General features: G+C 44.5%; 1 protein-coding gene across 1 annotated transcript in view; it reads left to right on the forward strand.

Moving 5' to 3' along the window:
- LOC104467355 (transmembrane protein 2-like) overlaps window positions 1-17520 on the forward strand; it is a gene marked incomplete at its 5' end in the record, with an annotated part of 47958 nt that extends 30438 nt beyond the window's left edge. Inside the window, 6 exons of the mRNA XM_010081099.1 lie at window positions 8455-8637; window positions 10555-10768; window positions 11478-11579; window positions 13617-13777; window positions 15067-15176; window positions 17300-17520. Coding sequence (XP_010079401.1) covers window positions 8455-8637; window positions 10555-10768; window positions 11478-11579; window positions 13617-13777; window positions 15067-15176; window positions 17300-17520 — 991 coding nt within the window. The remainder of the gene's footprint in view (window positions 1-8454; window positions 8638-10554; window positions 10769-11477; window positions 11580-13616; window positions 13778-15066; window positions 15177-17299) is intronic.
- Window positions 17521-21375: the final 3855 nt, after the last annotated feature.

Below are 21375 nucleotides of genomic sequence, written 5' to 3' on the forward strand. Positions count from 1 at the left end.
AGCACTGTAGAAAGACCCAACAGAAGTCATGCCAGTTCAGACTTCTATTAAAAGACTGGAACGTCTGGATTCCTGGGGTGGGCAGGAGCTGGTTGGGATGAATTCACATGACTCAGCTGAAATTGGCAGCGCTGCTTTCTGTGAGCTGCGAATCTTGTCCAGTGAGTTCAGAGGCACCGCTTGGGTGGATTTACTCAGCAGAGGAGGACAACAGTTAGGGCACAATCACTGAGCAAATCTTTTTCTTTCTATGGTGGGCACCTGAAGGCTGTGGTACTTGTGTTTAGAGTAATTCAGACTGTGTTCAGAGTAATTCCTCACTTTTATCAAAATATGTAGCTAAACCAAACAAAATTTCCATGTCTCTGCGTGCTGCCACCTGCAGCCATGTGCTGCAGACAAGCACACCAGCCTCCCTTGCACTGAGGTGTACCTTTGCATCAGCCAGGGTAGCTGTGTCCCTAGCTGACTGACAGGCTAATGTAAGGCCATGGTGGAGACCCACAGGCGGTGTTTTCAGGCTGCTGGGGAACATAGCTGTCTCAGCAGAAATGCCTTTTTAAGATAGGGTTGGCTGGCTAATGGCTGGGAGTTTCCCTGTGAGGATGAGAAGGCAGCTGGTATTGATGCTTCTGGAAAGATGTAATGCAGGACAAGTCACTTCTCAATGTTTTGGCAAGTGAAGGAGAGCGCTGGCTGGAATTTTAATGACCAGGAATAAAGTGTGCTCCAGAACCAGTCCAAATCTTCTGGGGATTGCTCTCACTGGGCGTAAAGTGTGTGTGAAACCTTCATGAGCAGGGAGCTCAGACCTCCCCTCCATGGGCTTCATCTCTTTGTTGGAGCAGTGTCTGCCCCCTTAAAGCTGTTTGTAGGTTTTATTGGGGTTTTTTTTCCTGCTTCACAGAAGTATGAGAATTAGCTGTAAGACTGAGTTAAGGGCTTTGCTCAGAGTTGCTATCCTGAAGCTCAGACATATGCAGAGGGCATCAAACTTGTTACAAAAGGGAGAGAGGCTGGTAAGCCAGAAGGAGAGCATGGAAAACATTATTTCATTGCGAGTAAGTGCCTCCTTTCACATGCTGAAAAACAGTACAGAGATTGGTACTTCATACAGTAAGTAAAAGTCAGAAATGAAGTCCTTCAATGTAACCACCTAGACTCTGTGTGTGTGTGCACAAATTTTCTAATCGCAGAAGAAGCGAAGGCAAATACTATTATCAAAGGCACAGGGCTGTTCAGTAAATCAGCCAGGCTTCTTTGTGCTATCAGCAAATCTAAAGATAAGAATTAAATCTCCTCGAAGCACGTATCTGAAGTACAGTGTACTAAGTTGCGTTGCTGAAGCAGCCTGAAAAAGCAGTGGCAATTAGATGAAACACTCCTTGTTTTTAATGAGCACAGGCAGATATCTCTGTACGTGGTCTGTTAAGGCTCAGAGGGAATGGTTTTCCCTTATTAGGGCTCTCTGCTGTGGTTCAACAGAGAATTCAGGAAAATGTGAGCAGCTAATCGTATAAAGAGGGTATTTTTTGTAGGTAGATTGCCACAGTCCTGCAAGCAGGGGCTTTCCTTTGTACTGCACCTCTCTTGACATATGCTGGCTCCGAGGACAGTGCAGGGCAGCCTTCATCATCTCTCATCATCGGCACCCTCTTAGCTTCACCTGGAGGGGTACAGTGTATTGATGTTCTTTGGTGCCTTGTTGCAGGATTTGGATCCTTATGAGACTGCTTAAAAAAAAAAAATTTGCAGACGAGGGCCAGATTTCTTGTCAACAGCAAGCAAAAGGGCAGATGTCCATGTGTGTGCTTGGGCACGTGTCCAGCCTTTCCCTGCTGCCGTGTTTGTGCAGGGATGGGCACAGGTGCACTGCTCGACTCCTGTTATTTGTTAGGCTGGAGTTCTGTGCTGGGGCTTGTTAGCGTATTCATCAATGAATAATCTTAGTTATCTGAAAATTCAAGAGCCTGGAACGAACTTGTGTCTAAATTCTTCATCAAAAATAGTGGAGCCTTTGGGTGCTGGATAATAGAAAGCATTCAGGATGCGGCAACCCATCCAAAGGTGGAAGTTTCAGTGCTAGCAAACTTATGCAGCCCACGTCTGCACTGAGACTCTGTGGGACTCGTTATATTTGTATTTATCAGGGTTGTGTAGGTAGGTGTTTTTCCTACGACTTCTTATTCAATGCCAGTCTGATTCATACTTTCAGCTACTTGTCATTTTTGCGATTAAATTCCTTAGCGGTGATATGGTCTAGAGGAAAGCAAAGATAACGAGACAAGGCTAGAAGGTGCTTGCTGCAGGCTTGCCCAGTTTGTGGATATTTCCTAAATTGTTTCTTTTTCAGATTAGTTCTAAATGAGCTTTTCCTCTTGCTTCCCAGATTGATAAATGCACAGGAAGGCAAAATTGGTATTTCAAAGTGGAGCTAACATTTTAAGGCTGTGACTGCTTTCTTGTTCTTGTACGTACATGAGTTCTGACCTCGATCTGCCAGATCTGGATGTAATACAAGTAATACCAGCACTATTTCCAATAATAATAAGTAAAGTGCTACTTGGGTTTCATAGCCCGCCCCTCCTGATAACATCTGTAATTCAGAGTTAATCATCCACATAACACAGAAGTCAGCAGATATATTTGAATTCCCTTCTGTCTATTTAAATCCCTTAAATTACCCACAGGTCAACCAGTGGATGAAAGCCACAAGATTTTTTTTTTTTTTTTTTTAAATTGGAAAGAAGCTAAAATATTTGCCAGAACACCAGGTTGCAGATTGCACAGTTTTACTACAGCTGGGCCAAAGCGGGTGCTGCCATGGCCACATTCGAGTGATCTTAAAGCACGGTCTTTGCCTCCCCACCTGCAGCCCTTGATGCTCTCTGTCCTCTGTGGCTTGTGCTTGCAGCAAGGGATTAACAAGGTGACTCTGAGGAGAGATGTCCTTCATGTGCTGATCATTTTACAGCATGAATGAGAGCAATCTGAGTGTCAGACGGTCCCCAGATGGCTGTGGCAAACCAGGCTGCTCGTCACTCATGCCTGGCATATGAAACCTGAAGGTTTTTCCTTGCTTTCACCCTTCTCCTGGCCCATGGAGTGGGGCTTGGGGTTCTGCAGGGCCACCAGCCTCTCCTGACCTCATGTGCATCCAAGGCACAGCAGCAGGAAAATACAAAATACACACAGTAAGCAATAGAGTACTTGGGAACACATTTAAAAAGATACGAATTGAATTGGGATGTGATTCCTCCATGAATGCATGCAGGGTGGGAAAAAAGATGATAAGATGCTGTACTGTATTTAAATGCAGGAAGTTCTTATTTTTGCTTGAATACAATTGTCTGTGAGCCAAACCCTGTCTGAGTCAGACCCGGGTTTCATGAGTATCAGCAGAAGTGCACCTCAGGGCAGGATCCCTTCTGTAATTTGTTGAGCTTTGCAAAAGCAAAAGTCATTCTTTTTGCCTAAGGAGGCACATGGGTAAAACCAAAAATTTTAATTTATATTAAGAGATGGCCTATGCTTTTGAATTTTTAATGGCATTTCCTAAATGGCAACATTTAGGAAAGGCATTTAAATCCCAATACACACAACTCTAGTTAGCTAAACCCATACCTAATTTGTTACTATCCCTGCACCAAGCGGTCTTCCAGAAGAGTCTATCCTTAATAACAAGGTCTTGAAAAAAATTGTGGGATGTTTGCCCAGTAGCTGTGTTTGTCATCGTGGGGGGTTTGGATGTGTTTAATGGACGTGAGCTGAAGGCAGAAAATTAAAAGGAAATCTAGAAATAGAGAAGGAGCAAGTCACAGCTGTAGGGAGCTGGTGGGAAATGTGGGTTCAAGTGAAAGAGCTTGAGCTGAGAGAAAGTGGTGAGGACATGGGTGATGCTGGTTGGAGATGAGGTAGCTTGTCCTGAAAACAGGTTTTGTGCCAGAGAAGATTCAGCCTGGCGCTGGGCAGGTTGTTGTGAGGTTGGGAGACATTTGTTGAGAGAAAAAACAGCTGTATCCTGTCTGAGAGCAAGGAGCATTGACCTCCTGTGGTTTGTTCTTGGGGTGGGTTGAAGATGGAATAGTGGCTTTGCCTTTTTTTTTGTCTTTTGAAGTTCAAAATTTAGCCTGTGAAAGACAAACTTACAAAGGAGTATGTAGGGATTTCTGCTTAGTTCCCATATTGTGAACGGGAAAGTTTAAAATTCCCAGTTGTCTCACTCCCTTTGAAAGTTCAGCTCATGTAGATGTTGACCAAAATGTCAGAGGGGTTGTTTTTAAATAGGAGTAACAACAGTTGGGGGAGACTGACTCACTGGATGGAAGTCTCTTGGTTTTTTGAGCCCAAGGAAAAAATAAGTAATTTTTAGTTGTGTTCTACGACATTCCCTCATTAGCTTACCCCAGATTTTAATCAGTGACATCAGGATTTGGACTGTTCCTTTCCATAATTGTCAGCTATGTGACACACCATGTCAATAAACATGGTGGAGATGTTTTCTAGAGTAATATTCATCAGCTTCGAAGTTCCCTTAGCCAAAATACAGCCTGGACTGATGTCCAGCGTAACCAGCAACCCCAGTACTAGACCATACCCATTTGCCCAGGACTGATGCTCCATCCAATGTAGTCAAGGGGCACGTTCACAATATTGAACAAGTGTTATTTGTTCTCTCCCAGGTGGTGACAGTCCCAGAAATGCACTCTTGCTATGTTTACTCCAGCCAAATCTCATCTCCAAGTTACATGACTCACTTCACATCCCACCACTCACAAAAGTCTCCCCTCCTTTGCCTGCTTGATCACATTTCTCTGACCGGCTTTGCCTTTGGGAGTTTGGGGTTGAGCTGGGGAGGTTGTTCCGAGGGTTGTAAATGAGGTATGTGTGTGTGTACGTGCAGATCTGTATCTACCACATGTCCAAGAACAGGAAAACTCTTGCCTGCTTTTTTTTTTAATTTTTTTTTTCCCCCTTCTCTCGTCCTTTTTTTGCTTTTGCTTATCCCAGAAGCTTGCTCATTGCCAAAACATAAGAATACCTTTTTAACACTTTGCCTGTTGTTTTTGTTTCACCTGAAAGAGCCAGAACTGTAAATGCCAATATCCTGGTGAAAAAAAAGAAAGGCTTCTTGGGTTTGTTTCACCCAGCCATTTCCAAAAGGAAATAAGCAGGCTAATACATTAATAAAAATGCATGAAACACACTGTGGGGATTGTTGAATGACAGTAACGGAGGAGCAAAAGTGTCAGGTTTTATACATGCTGGTGTCGGCAGACTCTCAAAAATTTTCCAAGTGGTGTTTGAAACTGTTAGGACCCACTGAACTCTGACTTTTTGCTAGTGCATATTTAGCTTTTCTCCTTCAAATGCCAATTTATTTTTTTTTTTTTTGGTAAAACACGTAGGAAAATGTTGGCCTGATTAAAAACAAGAATGAAAAAAAAAGAAAGAAAAGTGTTCCTTACTTCTAAAATGAATTGAAATTCACCAGTAAAGGTTGTGAACAGTTAGTTTTTGGGTGAAAATATCTTAAATAGGTCAAGTTAATTTCCTACACATGTTAATATGGCTCTCACTTAAACTGGCAGCTATTTCCAAAGTCAGACTTTCCATCTGAGAATATTTTTGTTTGTTTGTCTTGCTTGAAACTCCTATGAATGAAAGTTTAAAAAAATAAAAAGTCCTGTGTATTGCTACATTGGACAGCATTTTGTGTATTGACAGTTTGACTTCTGCCCCTTGTGTTTAGATGATTTTTTTTCCTTTTGTTTCTGCTGGTCTTTAAGCATAAGAGCATCAAGGCTACAGACGTTCCCACAGCATTCAGGCAGGGGTCTGAAATTACTCTGAATTCGTGATATGGGATCTACTGTGAATCCAGTGTTTTCTCTTCTCGCTCATGCTGCGTGTCCCCAAGCCCCCGGGGCATCTGCAAAGACCCCAGCTGATGTGCTGGTACTGAGAATGGCAGAACAAACACTTATTTTTCTTATTCTGTCTGCAAATATTCACCCCAGAGTAGCTGCTGGTAAATAAGACAGAACGGAAAGGTTTAAGCAGAGAAATTAAGCAGGAGCCGCAGTTTATTGACCACCCTGAAAAAGACGAAGGCTTCCTGCACTTGAGACCCAGCCGAGAGGTCCTTGGTGGCCAGGGCAGTGCTGAGGAAGGCACACACACATCTGGTTTACTTTGATCACCATGGCCAAGACATCCCATGCCTGATTACCACTTGTTGCCTGAGGTTGCATTTCTCCCCCAGTTTTGGCAATGGCTGGAGAACAGGCATCTCATCCCCGTTCGCAGGCCAGCTGGGAGGCAGAGCCCTATCCACCGTCCCACGGGAGTGCGGTTGTTTCTTGCTTTGCTCTTCCTGGAGATAATGGAGCACAGTTTAGCCACATAACCAGGTATTTGGGAGGGTTTACAGTGGATTTTGTACAAGCTGAAGAATCAGAATTGAAGAACAAAATAGGAAACTCTTAAAATACCACTAAATTAAAGAGAAAATAACCACCTTATTCTCTCCTATATTTACATAAAGGATAACTTCTAATGCCTTCCCTTCTCACAGCTCCTCCCAAGCCCTTTGTTGTGGGAATGCACTTATTTCCATCTCTTCCTCCACAAACTCCCAAGTAGGTGCTTTTCATTTGATTCTTTCAATCTCGATATAATTTCAGTGTTTCACTCCGCCTGCACACTCAGTGCACACTGGGCTCTAGCACTCATATTCCCAAATGCCCCAGCGACTCAAGACGGTCACAGCTATGGTTTTTTTCACACTTTTTTTTTTTTTCCTTTCAGCCTCCAATTTCCATTTCTAGTGCCTTTCTTGTTCCCCAGAGAGGTGGCAGTCAGTGTAGCACAGCACCAAAGCCCATTCCCAGCGTCTGAGGGAGATGACAAGCCCTATTTCTGATGGTGTCTTCAGGGGATGAAATGTGCTAACACAATGCAAATCACCCTTATGAAACAGCCAAATGTCTTGGGACTCGGTCCTAAAAATATTCCACAAACGTGGCTTTGGTGCATTTCTTTCATTTCCTCTAGTCAGAGGCCAAATAATCTGAAAATATATCCATTTTCTAGCTGTCCTGTGTTATGACACAGCTGGAGTTGGTTAAAATCTAGAGGGCAGTATCTGGCTTAAGCTGATGGGTCTTTGTGCAGCTTTGATTTATTATTCTAGAACAGCCTGTCCCCTCTTCCATCCTGTACATAGTTTTGTTTTGTTTTAATGAGAAAACCAGAAGAAGACTGAAATAGTTTTGCTTTTGTGCTCTCCATGTGTAATGCAAAGTAGAGGCCTCGGCACGCAGATTCCCAGATTTCTCCGAATCCAAGCCGTTTCCCCCCGTTTATTGCTCTGCAGGCAGTGATGGGTGGCGGGTCATTTCAGTGGAGCCTTTGGAGAAACTTTGTCTTCCTGAGCTTTGCAGGGCCCAGAAAGGCAGCCGATGAAGGTGGTATCTGTCGATGGTTTTGGTAATGTAAGGAAAAGCTAACCACAGCACTGGTTCAGGCACCTTGGGGCGGCACATTGAGCCACTTCGGAGGCTAGAAAGAAAAAAAATAATCAAGCTAATTTTCTTGGTATTCAGGTTTTCTTTTCCAGTGTAAACTTCTTGTGGCTTTCTGCTTTGCACAGCACAAGTGCATCCCACCGAAAGGAAAGGGTGTCAGGGTTTGTGGAAGATCCGTCCCATCAGCATCCAAAGTACACCTTAGCTGCATCTTTTGTCTCTGAGTCCTGTAACAAAGTTTGTTTTTTGGTTTTTTTTGGTTTTTTTTTTTTGGTAAATGTTGAAATTGTGGTACACAAGAGTTAAAAGATGATTTGACTTTACCCTTAGTTATTCTAAACTGATGTTAAAGAAAGAGCCGGGGAGAGGGAGATTTTAATGGAAACCATAGTAATAAACTTTGCTGTAAAGTGGAGGAAGCAGGTCTCTTTAGACCGTGGCTCTGGTTCAAGTCAGAGATTACTTTGTAATTCCTGAATCTGTGCCCCCGGTGAAATGTCTGCTGGATGCCGGGTCCCTCTCCCACAGCAGCTCCGGATGAACTGAAACAAGCCCCGGCTGCCTGGGGAGACGCGAGTGGGTATGTGACTGCTTGTACCGCAGCCTTATGAGCCAAGGAAGAGAAAATCTCTGATTTTAAGCCATCCTGGCACCTGACTCAAAGTCCTCTGAGGTCAGCTGGGGTCCCTGGATCAGACCTTCGTAATAAGCAGCTGCTGATTCCAGACAAAGCAAAAAAAAAAATCTGATTTTCTTTGGCTTCGAGGATTTGTTGTGGTTTTTTTTAAAGGAGGAAGAGAACCTCAAAGGCCATTTCTTTGTTTTCCCCTGAAGACTGTACTCTTGGCTGCAGCCCATCCCTCCTGTACTCAAGCCCTTAAGTGCATTTTCTCTCTTTCCCCCTGCCCCCCCTTTTTGCCGACAGAGGAGACTGGCTGCATGTTGCCCTCTGCTATCCCAGGGACACCGTTTTCCAGGTGGTGGCGGATATCTACCAGCGCCGGACAGGGACGGTGCACAGCGTAAAGCACTACCTCACTGCTCCTTCCCGCGCCAGTGCTCTCAACGGGACCAGTGAGCCACTCTTCTACTTCGACAGAGCATCGGGGTGAGCCCTGCATTGCCCCTGAACGGGCAGCTGACCCTCGGGATCTTTCTCTGACCAGCCCCAGCACCTCCTTTCCCTTTCTCATAGTTAAACTGCAGATGCATCCATCTTGTGTGGTCTTTTTACTGACTTCAGGTCAAAATGGATTTACAGGCTGGAGTACCTGCGCTAAGTCTATTTTGATTTGCATGACCATTAAGAAAATGGTGGTTTCTTGTCTGGACTGAGCTCCGTCGAGGCATCCCTGCTGCTCAGATTGCTGCAGGTGTGGGTGCCGTGTAGATTTTTGTTAAAGTCACTGGACCCCAAAGGGCCATGACAAGGAGCCCTCTTGTGACAGTGGCAGCTCCAACACTGGGAGAGGCTGGGAAGTTTCAACTTCTTCATATTTCCATGAAGAGAGATTCCTAAAATCATCACATTCAAAAAATTTGATTTTGTAAAAAAAGAGAACACTGTAGTACATCTCTTATTTTGAAGGCATGAAGCAAGTTCTAGAGATCTTGCACTACCTTTGTAAGACTCTAGGACACCTTCGGTTAAAAAAACATATTACGCAACCGTGTTTCTCAGTCAGCTGAAATAATTACGGAGGAAAAAAGTGTTTTGTGGTCTAACCATGGGTCCCATGATGCTTCACCTGACTAAGTAGCTGTGTCAGGAATCAATCCACAAGTGCCAGATTTGAAAATAAGATGGGATATATTTATTTATTCAACCATAACACGTGAGCAACTGAATCCCGGAATGCCTTTCCTGCTAACCAGGCTCCTTGGTGATGGCCAGGTCTCTCTCATGATAGGAATTGTGAAATAACAATTTGCTGATTAATCCTCCTTTTTTTTTTTTTAAAAAAAAAGAAAAGGCCAAATTCTGTAAACAGGTTGTTTACTACTGAAGAGTGGGGAAAATGGTTACACGTGTGGGTCTGTGGGGGATGAGCCATTAGCTGCCAGCAGCCATCTGTACCTTCTACCTGCAGACTGATGGGTCTAACCTAATTTCATTCTGGCAGTATCAGCCTTCTGGTTCTCTGTTTAATTCAGCAGTGATTTTTTTAGTCTTTCAGAGTACAGAAGTTAGGGGATTGGCTTTTTTCTTTTCCTGTTGTTGTTTTTTAGACTTTATTTCATAATGAGTGGCATGTTTCCCCTTCTTTTTTTAACCCCACACGCTGGATTGTTGGAGAGGAGCCAGGCTTACTCATTCTTTCTTCCAGACAAATAGATACAAATATTTAGTTTAAAAAGAAATAGAAAGAGAAATCTCCTTAAAGCTCATGTATCTTTTTGATCCTGGAGCTGAACTGAGCTGTTTATAAAAATTTCCTCAGCCTGAACTGCAGAATGGAGATGATTGAAAACATACATAGAACTGCCAGAAAAAAAGAAAGAACTCCAAAGGCCAGAAGACCTGGATGCCTTCGAGCTTTTGTCATGCCTAGGGCTACACAATGCCTGAGGGCTACACAATGCCTGAGGGCCAGGACGAAGAGAGCCGAAGGGGAGATGCTGATATTTCCAGGCAGGGCTGTCTCCTTCTGCACAACAGCCTGAGCACCGCTGCTGCTCATTCCCTGGTGGGATGCCACCACACCTGGGGGGCAAAACGGGATGACTGGGGCGGGAGGGGGTGTCTGCCCCCCACGATGCGACGTTGAAGGCAGCTGGCTTGGGTGTCCAGCTGCAGGTCTCGTCGTGCCAGGATGAGAGGGGAGCTCGACCCGCATCCTTGCAGGTCCCATTTTGCAGTCGGTGTGCTGTGTTACACCGGTCTAGGAGGACTAGGACAGAGTTGGTTTGTGACGTTGGGAAATGGGAGGAATAATGCAATTCAGTGAGTGCAGACCCTGCCTCAGCTCAGCTGCTCCTCGAAGCGCACGGTGGCTCTGATCACTCTGTTTGCTCTCGTTTGTAGGTACCTCTTTGTTCACCTGCAAGCCCATGAAGCTCGGAAAGGACACAGTTACTGCTCTCAGCAAGGCTGCGAGCGTATTAAAATCACAGCGCATATGTCCCCAGGGGACTCCTGGAGCTGTGACCCAAACCCCTTCCCGCAGAGGCCAGCAGCTGCCCAGCGCCCCGTGTCCCAGCACCCGGCGGGGCCGTGCCGGGCGTGCGGGGCCCCCCAGGTACCCACCACCTCCAACAGCAGCTGAGGTTATGCGGCGAATGTCACATGAGGTCAATTCGTTTTCATGGTGTGCAAGGAAAGACCATAGGGAATTCCCACTCGTGAATCTACCCAGCATCGTTTAACCTGTGTAGAGGGAAGGGTTTTGCTCTGAATTTGTGCAGCTTTTTGTACTGTGCTTCAAAGATGGTCTCAGAGAAATTCCTAACTGGAAGGATGTGAATGCACATTCGTGGCACCTTTTTCTCCCTCATTTTTTTTTTTTTTAAATATTTAAATGAGAACAAAAGGACTCTTGAGAGGGCTCAGATTGGATTCACTTTGAATTACAAAGTACAGTACTGTTGCTGAATTTCAAACTGGGAAATAATCCTGGTTAATAGGAATAACTGGAAAATTAGAGCCAGCTTATTTTATTTACTGTAAATTCACCCAGCTCTAAATCCTGTAGAATTAATATTCAACTTTTAAACTTACTTAGTGGCAGAGTGACCGTCAGAGGTCCCTTCCAACCAGCATTGCCACGATCCCTTGGTAAATGGTGTCTTAATAATGAGCACTGATTTGTGAACCAGGATCACAGTTTGAAAAAAGAATTCTTAAACTTTTGTGACCATATATATGAGCTTTGGTACTTGGTGTCTTTTTGTTGATGACAAGCAGTTAGCAAGCCCGTTTTTAAGTTTCTGTCCCTGGTGTAATTGCAGCTTGCTATCACCAGCACACCCTCCATCAAGTATATAAGGATCCAGATCCAGTCTCTCAGCAGGACGGACATACAAAACCACTTGACATCCGCGTTCATTAAGGTGTGTTGTGTTTTACTGCATTTGAAATGGTGATTAAACAAGGGAAACTTTATCTCCAAGGAAAGTTACTGCAAAATCTTGCTGAGCCTTGGCAGAAGGAAATGGGAAGTTCCCCTGGAAGAGGCAAGTGCATTGTTCTCCCTTACAGTTAGCTCCATTAGAGTCCCCAGGAGTTCGTATTCTATTCAGATGAGGATTTGAGTTTAGGGGAAAAAAAGGCCCTTTATCACCTCAGAAGAAGAATTAGCACCACCACGCTAATGTAGAGGAAGGGAGGGTGGGAAAGCTCACCAGAAGTCACTGTTTACAAAGGATGTGGGGAAAAAAAACAAGTTTGTTTTTCTGATTTTCTCTGCTGGTATTGCACTAAAAGATAAAAATAACTATATTTCACTGATGAAGGAGTTTGGAGCTGTCAGATTGTCTCTGCACATGTCTTGTATGTCTGTCTAGAGGGTGAAAGGTGACCAAAATCATGCTTGCAAGGGCACTGTCCAGGCTTACATGCCTGTGTGCCACTGAGTTATAATTAACGCTAACAAATGCCAAGCAAAGCTGGTACAGCATCCTTAAGGAGTCTGAGCAGCCCAGATTTCTTGCCACATGCACTATCTGCATCATCAAAAATTTATTCAAAGCCATTAGCAAGCAGGTGCTATTGGAGGCAGCATCCTCACCTGCGGTGAAGTGAAGAGACCTGTGTGTGCGCAGCACAGACCAGGCAGTCAGTGAGGTTTGGCAAAGCAGGGGTATCCTCAAAGCTTTTTTGACTTTTCCAAAGCTTTAATGCAGAGTATTGTTTTTCAAAGGAAACACAAAGGAAAATTTCTGACACATGTACTGCAGTGAAGGCTGGGCTAGGCAAAAGATAAAGATTCATGTCTAAAGGAGGATTCTTACCCTAAATCTTAAAAGTTGCAGGGACATTTAGGTCAGTTTGCAGTAGTGGTTTCTCTCTGCTCCGTGTGCATCCAGACTTTGACACAGTACCCAGGCTTTGGAGTGTGAGACAGCCAGCACCAGGCAAAAGATGCAGTCTGACCTTGCTCCTCCTCACTCCCCTTTGCCCACCCATGGCCCAGACATTTGTGTTTCCCTTACCCTTGGCCCCCTATTGCATTCAGCATCCTCTGACATCTTGCAGAAGCCAGTTTTTCACACTTGGCTCCCTTGTTCAGTCTGGCCCTATATTCCCTGGAGGCACACACACATCTCGGATTAATGGGATGTATCTGAGCTCCCCGGTACCTGCAGGCTTTTGACAACGATGTGGATTACCATGGTGTGCTGGGTATCCCAGGCTCAGCTTTCTGCCAGCTTGACCTTGGTATGCTGTTGCTCTCCTTGGTGTAGGTTGTGCAGCATGTGTCCCCCCAGGCTGGGCTGTCCTCCAGGATGCTGGGGAGATGCCCCAGTGCCAGACACCTCAGGCTTTGCCTTTCTAAAAGCAAAGATTGTGGCACATACTGAGAGATGCAACCTGGGGAAAGGGCCCTTGATGTAGGAAAGGAGGAAAGTCAGAGCCACTTGTGCCACAGCTCCTTTGAGGAGCCTCACTAGGAAGGAATGTTTTGCGTTTGATATTTACATTTCCAGGGAAAACAAAAAAAAGTCCATGTGTCGCTTCTGTTCCCCCATCTGCTGTCTCAGCACCTCTCCCTTGCTCCGTGGTCAAATCTGCTTTGCCAAGTGACAGTAATTTCCCCCACATGGAAAGAAACTGTAGTAGGACTGAACTAAGCATTTTACTCCCAGGATTCTCAGTTTCCCAAATACATCTTCCTAATACACAAAAGATGCCAATGACTTCATTTCTCATGTTTTCCTACCCCATTGAGAACCAAAGGGTTTTGCTTCCTCCAGCCACTGACCATCTCTCAGTGATGTCACTTCATCTGTACTAATTATACATTTAAAATTATGGGGTGTACACCCTTGATATTTTCCTTGCTCGTAGCTCCCTTATGGAAAAGCAGGATGAGACTCTGAAGCTCCCCAACCTGCCTTCATAAAACCTGCCTCTGGTTTTTGTTGCAGATAAATGACACGGTTTTCCTGTTCAACAGCCGTGGGATATTCTTCGTGGTGCTAGATGCATGTTCAGGAGCAGTCGTGAGTAGGCAGCACTTTGACACAGTGACTGGTGAAAATGCTGCCGGTGCAATAACTGATTATGTTCAAACATTTATAAAAGAGAGGTAAGCAAACTGCTGAGAGCCCGGTTCACGTGGCAACCCGTGTCTGATAGACAAAGAAAGGAAAACGACCTACTTTCATAACCGAACCTGTGCTCTGAAGAACGCTGGCACAGATTAAATATGTACAAATCACAAACATCACCCAGATAATAAGAGAAGCAGTGTCTCTCCCAGGATTGCACAGATTAGAGCAGACAGAAACAGGTTTTCTAGAAAACTGGCAGTTCCTTCTAAATTAACAATTCATTTTCCAGCATGGAGTAGATAAGGTCTTTGCAATGACATTTGCAATCCTGCGCACCTATCCTGGTGTCCAGCAATTTCCTGGCAGTTGATGATTCAATTTTCCATTTCTGAAATGAGTTGGTTTCTGTTTACTCGTACTGATTGTTTTTGCCTCTTGTGACAGATTAAAATCATAGGTGTGCCAGATTTTCCAACAGGACTTTTCTTGGGCGAGCCAACGAATAAACCTGCCTGCCTGTGGGCTCTGTTACCTTGCATGTGTCCTGGCAGTGGTCTGGATCGTCTCTGTTTGTGTCTGTCCCACATTCCTTGTGGTTTTATGTGTCGCCACATAAACATGGAACGGTGGAGATTTATAGATAAATTCTTGGCTGCTGGCAGAAGCAGGTCAAATAACCAGAAAACAGACTTTCAGTCCAAGACATTTCTGAGCAGTTCATGACCAAAGATTTGAACGCTCCTGAGTTATTACATCTGTGTTTATGCACATGAGTATGTACATGTATAAAACATGCATGAAGTGACATATATCCATACAATGCCTGTACATTCAGTTTTATTTTCTGGTAGGATGTGTATTTTGCAAGTCTAGGCATTCAGCTAAACACAACCAGTTGTGCAGCCTGTAATTCATTGCAGGTACGATTCACTGGGGGCTGAAAGCACATCTGTGGGGGCCAAAGCCAGACTGAGCCTTGACTGAAAATCAGACCCAGGATGTAGATGGTTTCAGTGTCTCAGGACTCTACAGCAACTGAATTTCTTCCACAGCTGAGTGTCATGTTCCCATAAGGGATGCACTTGCGAACAGTCACTTGTGCTTGTTCTGATTCCGTGTGAAACACAGGTTTAGTTTAGGAACTTTTAAACAAAGGCTTAAACTTAGGAAAGCTTATGTGTGATTGAAATCAAAGGGGTTTAAGCATGTTCTTAAAGCCAAGCAAGCTCTTAAGGACTTTTCTGAATTGGAGTTTAAAGGTCTTGCGAATTCTTAATGAAGTCATATTTTGCAATCATGCAGTAATTACTGTCCTTCTTTGCAGATCGCTTGTTCTCGTGTGCTCTAGAGATATGGCAGATGTGGTGGGGAGCTCTGAAATGCCTGTTTTTACCAGGTTAGGTTCAGCAAAGCCTATTGTCTTCCACAAGGAAGGTAAGTGTATTTATTCTACCATGTTTCTTTTGCTTAAGAATTACTGGTGTGTTTCCCTAACAAAAAAATATACATATTTATATAGCACTTATCAATGTATTTCCTATCACAATATTCCACTGCAACCTACTTAAAAACCTCTTGGCTCAGGGATAGTGAGAAATAGGAGAGTTATTTTGGGGTTTTGACCCTACTTCACCAATGAGAAGCTGCATGCTGCAATTTTTTAATGTTAAGGGAGCTAGTTTTTCTAAAAAAAAAAACACCCCCAAAAAATCATTTCGTAAAGATTACATCTCTAAAATTTCAACTGCTTTGCAAGGAAAAACAGTTATAAACTGAAAGGTTGATGAAAAAGAAAAGACCCTGAACTGAAATAGGAGCTATTTCTTTTTTTTGGATGCAAGAAAGGTGAAATCACTAGTTTTGGAATGTTCTTTGTACAGTTTTACCTTGGATTGCTGCAAGAAATCCATTGGTATCATTAGTCCAGGAAATCCATGCTGGGTTTCCTACTGCAAAACTAGGGGCTCTTGAGTCCAGGTTTGGATGAATAATTTGGGTGATAAGGAGGAAATCAGTAAGACAACCAGCCAGCTTGATTAAGATTGCATTTGCAATCCCTCAAGCAGAGATCAGATGGAGAACTGGCTGCACTTCCAGCTTTTTTTTTTTTTTTTTTTTTCCTTAGGAGTTAGGGGATTTTTTTCCCTACTGCTTTACTGAAATGTATATCGGTTTCTGGTTCAAGTTTCAAAGCTCATTGCTATGACCGTTCCAGGGGAGGACAGCATAGTCTTTATAGCAGAGACAGTGATTTCACTTTGGTGCCTGTTTGATTCCCTAGAAGCTGTTTTTTCTTTCATCCTTTCAAAAGCAAAAATTTGAGGTTTTCTTTTTTTGTTTTTTGTCCTGAAACTTCATTGCTTCATTCTTTCATCAAAGCCCTGAATACTTTTGAAAGGAATTTTTTGATTAAAGAGCAATCTTTTGTTTGTTTTGCCAAACTTTTTTTCCCTGAACCACCTGAGCTGCCCGCTTGGGCGCAGCACTTCCAGGTCATTTTGGAAGCTGGGTGCTGCTTCAGCCCTGACTGCTCCTGGGGCACAAAAAGCAGGAAGCGGGGCCACTGCCATCCTGGGGACATCCCAGTTGTGGCCATCTCCTTGCCCTGCCACTTCGGTGGGATGCTGGTGCCTGGCAGTGGGACTGAAACACTGCTGGACCATCACGTGCCACCCCTGTTTTGCTTTTCCTAAGGGCAAGGGTGTTCACTCACCTGTCTGCCCTGATTTCCGGTCTGGATCATTCTGTTCAGCTTCATGGGCTTTCTCCCGCTGGGTCGGGTGTGTGCACTGTTTGACTTCACAGCTCCGAAAGGGATCGCACGTAGGACTGGTCCGCACGGGGAGTGTTTCAGGACAGGCTGGAGCATTTCTCCCAAGTGTATATTGCTTCTGCTAGGGATAATAAAAAAAAAAAACAAAAAACAACCCTGATCCCCTTGACCCCAGCAGGATCAGGATTTAGGGTCTTGTTTCCTGGTTTTGCAAAACCTTATTTAAATTAGAAGTGTTTACAAGAATAGTCTCGATCCAACCAGCTGCAAATAGCCTTGGGAGTCTTTGCAATGAAAAACATAATATAAACACAAGACATTATTATTAAAATGGAAGAATACATAATGCCTTTGTACTTTGTGACAGCAGAGGACCAGAGCAGAGTCGACATGGGGAATAGTTTAGGCATAACAGGAAGAAACTGATGTAAACTAATAAAAGAAGGATTCAATGTCCCTAACCATTTTCATGTAGTCAAATATGAAAAAGTACCAATGCTTAACAATAAAGAGTAAAACAATGTTGCTGCTAACTGACATCTGGGAATCTGCCTTAGCTTATTGAAATACCTGCAGATCTGGGATGCAGTGAGATTGTGGCTTCAGCCAGGCTCATTCTCTTTTTTATCACCCTTTTTCTCCCCTAAATGTTCTGTTATTTTAATCCAAGGAAAAAAAGAAGGGCTAAGAAGTTTCTGTGATGGGTGGAGGGAATCCGTGCTGTGCCACTAATAAGTGAACCGGCCCATCCGGGGGGGTCACTCTCTTTGTGTCTGTTTTTCAGGGAGTTTTGCCATGCTTGGCTATAAAGGAAAAGCCAAACCTTCCTGGATTAAAGTCCTTAATCATGCTGGTTATCAGAAAGCTGCTTCTCTACAACATTATGTTCCCTTGAAGCTGAAAGAATATCAATGTCCAGCTAATGCCGACGAGTCACTAAAATTCGCTTTTTCTCACCACCACTTGAAGCACATCTCTGCAGAGCCCACGGTGCCCTGGGATTAGCATCCCTGGGGTACCAACAGCCAGGAAAAACCCACCGCTGTCACAAAAACCTGCTCTTGTTTTTACAGGATTGTACCAAACTGATGGTGTTCACTTGTATATTTTATAACTAATAAATATATTCTCATCTTACCCACTGTGGTAGAGCTTTATTTTTCAAGCAGTGTCTCACAGGGCAGGATAGAAAAAGTCTGTGGGCTCCTTCCCAAGGAGAAGTGTTTCAGAATATCCATGGTTTGGTATCAAAAGGTAAGTTTCAAAGGCAAAAACCTGCTCTCTGGTATCACAGTGACTGTCAGTGAAATTTGGCATGGAAACTTGAGCAACACCCGTGGAAAGAGATGAACTTCAGCAGAGGTAGGGAATTCTCCCTTCAGTGCTGTTTTCCCTCCATAAATGTCTAATTTTTAAAAACCTAAGTGTCCATCTGCCATGGCATCTTAGGTGAGCTCAGTAACAACTGCTTGTATCCATGGGTAAGCATGCAGTGATCTTACAATCTTCTAATCAAACTGAATCCATAGGGTGCAACAAGGAGTTATAAACATGTTTTGCCTCTAGCTAATGACTGGTGAAATTACATTTGTCCAGTTGATGTGAATATAGAATGAAAGACCTACAGGAATAAAACTCAGGATCAAGTATGTGCTGTGTTGGGTAAAGTCTTGCATTCCTTTCAGACAATGCTCGTATTTACTTTCTGCTCCCGTTGAGGACTGAAATACTGCCAGTATTCATGGCTCACTCTCTTTGATTTTCTGTTTATGCTGCTGCTTTTTAAAGTAAAGGCAAAAATAGAGCTTTGTATGCAAACCAAGAAACAGGTGATGACCTCACTGATGACAGTTTAAGTACAAAGTTACCCTGAAATGATGACATACTCGATTTGAAGATGATGTTACTTTGGTGATAGCAGGGAAGGGGTGGGCGATTTCAGTCTATCTGTGTCACACAGGTTACTCAGACAGGTAGGTGAAAGCTTTGTTACTAATGTCCTATCATTTACTGGAAATTCTCAGAAATGGCCAAACACGTTGCTCCAGGGAAAGGTTAGTGTTTTCTTGGCCAGACTTTAGCTCCCTGGTGAGTTAGTCGCTCTGGCATCCTCACACCGGCCAGCTGATGTTGTGTGTCTGAGTGGGGACTGAACTCCTTGGCTGGGACACTCACCTCCATCAGATACGTACCACCTGGGGTCCTTGGACGTGGAGTGAGAGCACACCTGCAAGGTCTACAGGCAGAGGAGGAGACTGGCTCCATCCCCACCAGGTAGGAGAGGTGGGAGCCAGGTTTGTCCAGGGGATTGGTTCTGGCTTACTAGAAAGTGTGAAAAAAATCCCTGATGCTGCTCAGTAGAGGTAAGATGTAGAGTGATGCACAGGACATCCAGGACATCGCGGGGACCGATGGAGGCTGACGTTCTTAGTGGAGATGAGGAGTGGTACAAGAGCCTGAGCAGCTGGGACTGACCCTCCAAGGAGCTCCCTGAAGGCCTCTGAACTCCTATTAGTACCTAATTATTATGATTTCTGTGGCTGTGCAGGGAAAGGAAAGCAAGACGTTTTTGGCTTGCAAGCCTAAGCCCAATGTTGGAACAACTACTTACAGAGCAAGCTTTTAGCTTCTTGGAGATTTATTTGATAATCTGTGACAGGTCCAGACCCTGGATCCCAATAAAACTTTGCAGAGCTCTAACCCTGAGCTGAGACTAAACAATTGGCAAAGGAAGAGCCTGGTGAAGGAAGGAGAGGAATGTGCCTGAATCTCTGAAAAATCTCTATTCCTCCTCCTGCCCCAGAAGGAGAGCAAATGGCAAATGTCCTGGAGACGAAGGCGTGGAGCCATGGCGAGCCAGATGCAAACACTAAAGTACCACAAAAGCAAAAAGAAAAATATTTACATCCTGATGCAGTTTTGGGTAGTTAAAAGCAGCAGTTTGAAGAGGATTCAGGATGCTGTGATCCTCTTCAGCCACCACACACGCTTTCCTTACCTTGGGAGGGAAAAAAGGTTTCAAAACCAGGGACGCTCTGCAGAGGGTACAGTTCCTCCACGGATCCTTGGGATGTTCAAGACGATGTTTTCAAAGGTCACTTCTAACTTGGCATGCACCGTGCGTCTATGTGTGTGAAGCTGCAGGGGTAAGTGTCGCGTGGGCGCTGCGTTTGTGGAAAGTTGTCGTATTCCTCCCGGGGATTTCCTGAGCAGGAGGATCACCACCCACATGTTGGAGTCCACATGGACTGTGTGTGTCCACGTGGACCTGCAGCTGATCCAGGCATGCTCAGTACACCTGATGCATTCAGAGCATATGGCCATCCCAGTTATCCCCAGAGCATTTCTGCACTGGGAACACAGTAGCTCTGGCACTCGCTGAAGGCATCAGCTTGGCTATACACTGAGGTGCTGTCAGCAGGCACAGCAAAGTCAGTGCACCCTGAACCTCCAAAAACGGGGTCCAGCTTCCCACCACTTTGATGCTTTGAAAACTTCATGCGGTGGATGAGGGTTTAATTCAGTGAAATGCTGAGCGCTTCGAAAGCATGTGAAGCTGGGAGTCAGTCAGCTTCAGATGGGTGGAGCGACAGGAACTGCAAATGATTTTGGTTTAGCTGAGCCAGAAATTGCTTCCTTTCCTTTTCAAGGTCTGTAAGCCTCTGCAAAAAAAAAAAAAAAAAAAAAAAAAAAGTTAATTCTGGAAAAAAAGCATAACTTTAAAATAACTCTTTTTTCCCCTTTTATTTGTCTCAAAATAGTTTGCCAGTATTACAGCAAACTTGCAAACACCTTAGTTTCCTTTAATTTATTCATTGTAAAAATTTCCTCTAACTCCTGCTCCTTGTTCAGAATCTGTTTTTATGAACACCAGGAATTAGGGAACTTGCAGTGATGTTTATATATGGAATATGTGAGCAGAACCTTCTAAAAAAATAAATTTATAAGAAACCAAGGTTCACTGGGAAAAAAGTCAGAGTGCTGCTTTTGAGTCCAGTATTGATTTAATTGAAAAGTAAAGTCTGTTCCTGAGTTTAATCCTCCTCTACTTACCGGTAAAAAGGAGCAGCTAATGGCTGGGTGGTGAGCACAAGATCAAGATGAAGAGCAGAGGCAGCTACGCTGCTGTCAAGCTCTGGGACTGGGAAGGCATTTTCATTAGTGATCCCTAGAAATGCGTTTGTTTATTTGTAAGGCCATCTGAAGGCTTTAGCTGTGCTTGTGGCTGAGCATAGGAAGACTCCCCTTGCACAGGAATGTCCCTGTGGCAAGAGCTGGCATGTCCTCGGGTCATAAAGGCAAATGTGCTCCTCACATCCATCTTCCCAGTCGCTGCTGTGCAATGTCAGCAAGAAGGTAGCAGAGGCGCTAATTAAACAGCTCCTCCTCTCGCAGGAATCTGCTTCCAAATTGACGTTGGCTTCTTTGCATGTGAATGAGGAATCGTGCAGCAAGGCTTCAGATCTAGCCATCAAACCACTGAAACCTCCGCATCAGTGGTGGCAGCGGGAGGGTGCAGGTCTGGCTGCCCGGAGCATGAGGGGTGACCATGGACCTGGCACTGACCCGGCACTGATCCATTTCAGTCTCCCAGAGCATCTCCCCTTGCAGAGATGGTGCCTGGGGAACACAGATTTTACTCATAGGTCACCAGGTCAGCAAACTAGTGGGTTTTTTTAAATCTCGGTGCCAGGCTGGGATGGTTGGCCCACACTCATGCAAGGTGGCGAGCCAAGGTCGGAGCCTGGCGTGCGTTTGGCTGTGCCAGCCCAGAGAGCTCAGGGTGTCTGTGTGACCCCACCACAATGCCTGTTAAGCTTCCTCAGAGCATTTCTTCACCGTTTTGCTCTCGAGATTGTC

Source organism: Pterocles gutturalis, unplaced genomic scaffold, assembly GCF_000699245.1.
Source record: "Pterocles gutturalis isolate BGI_N339 unplaced genomic scaffold, ASM69924v1 scaffold7244, whole genome shotgun sequence".
NCBI classification, from domain to species: domain Eukaryota; kingdom Metazoa; phylum Chordata; class Aves; order Pterocliformes; family Pteroclidae; genus Pterocles; species Pterocles gutturalis.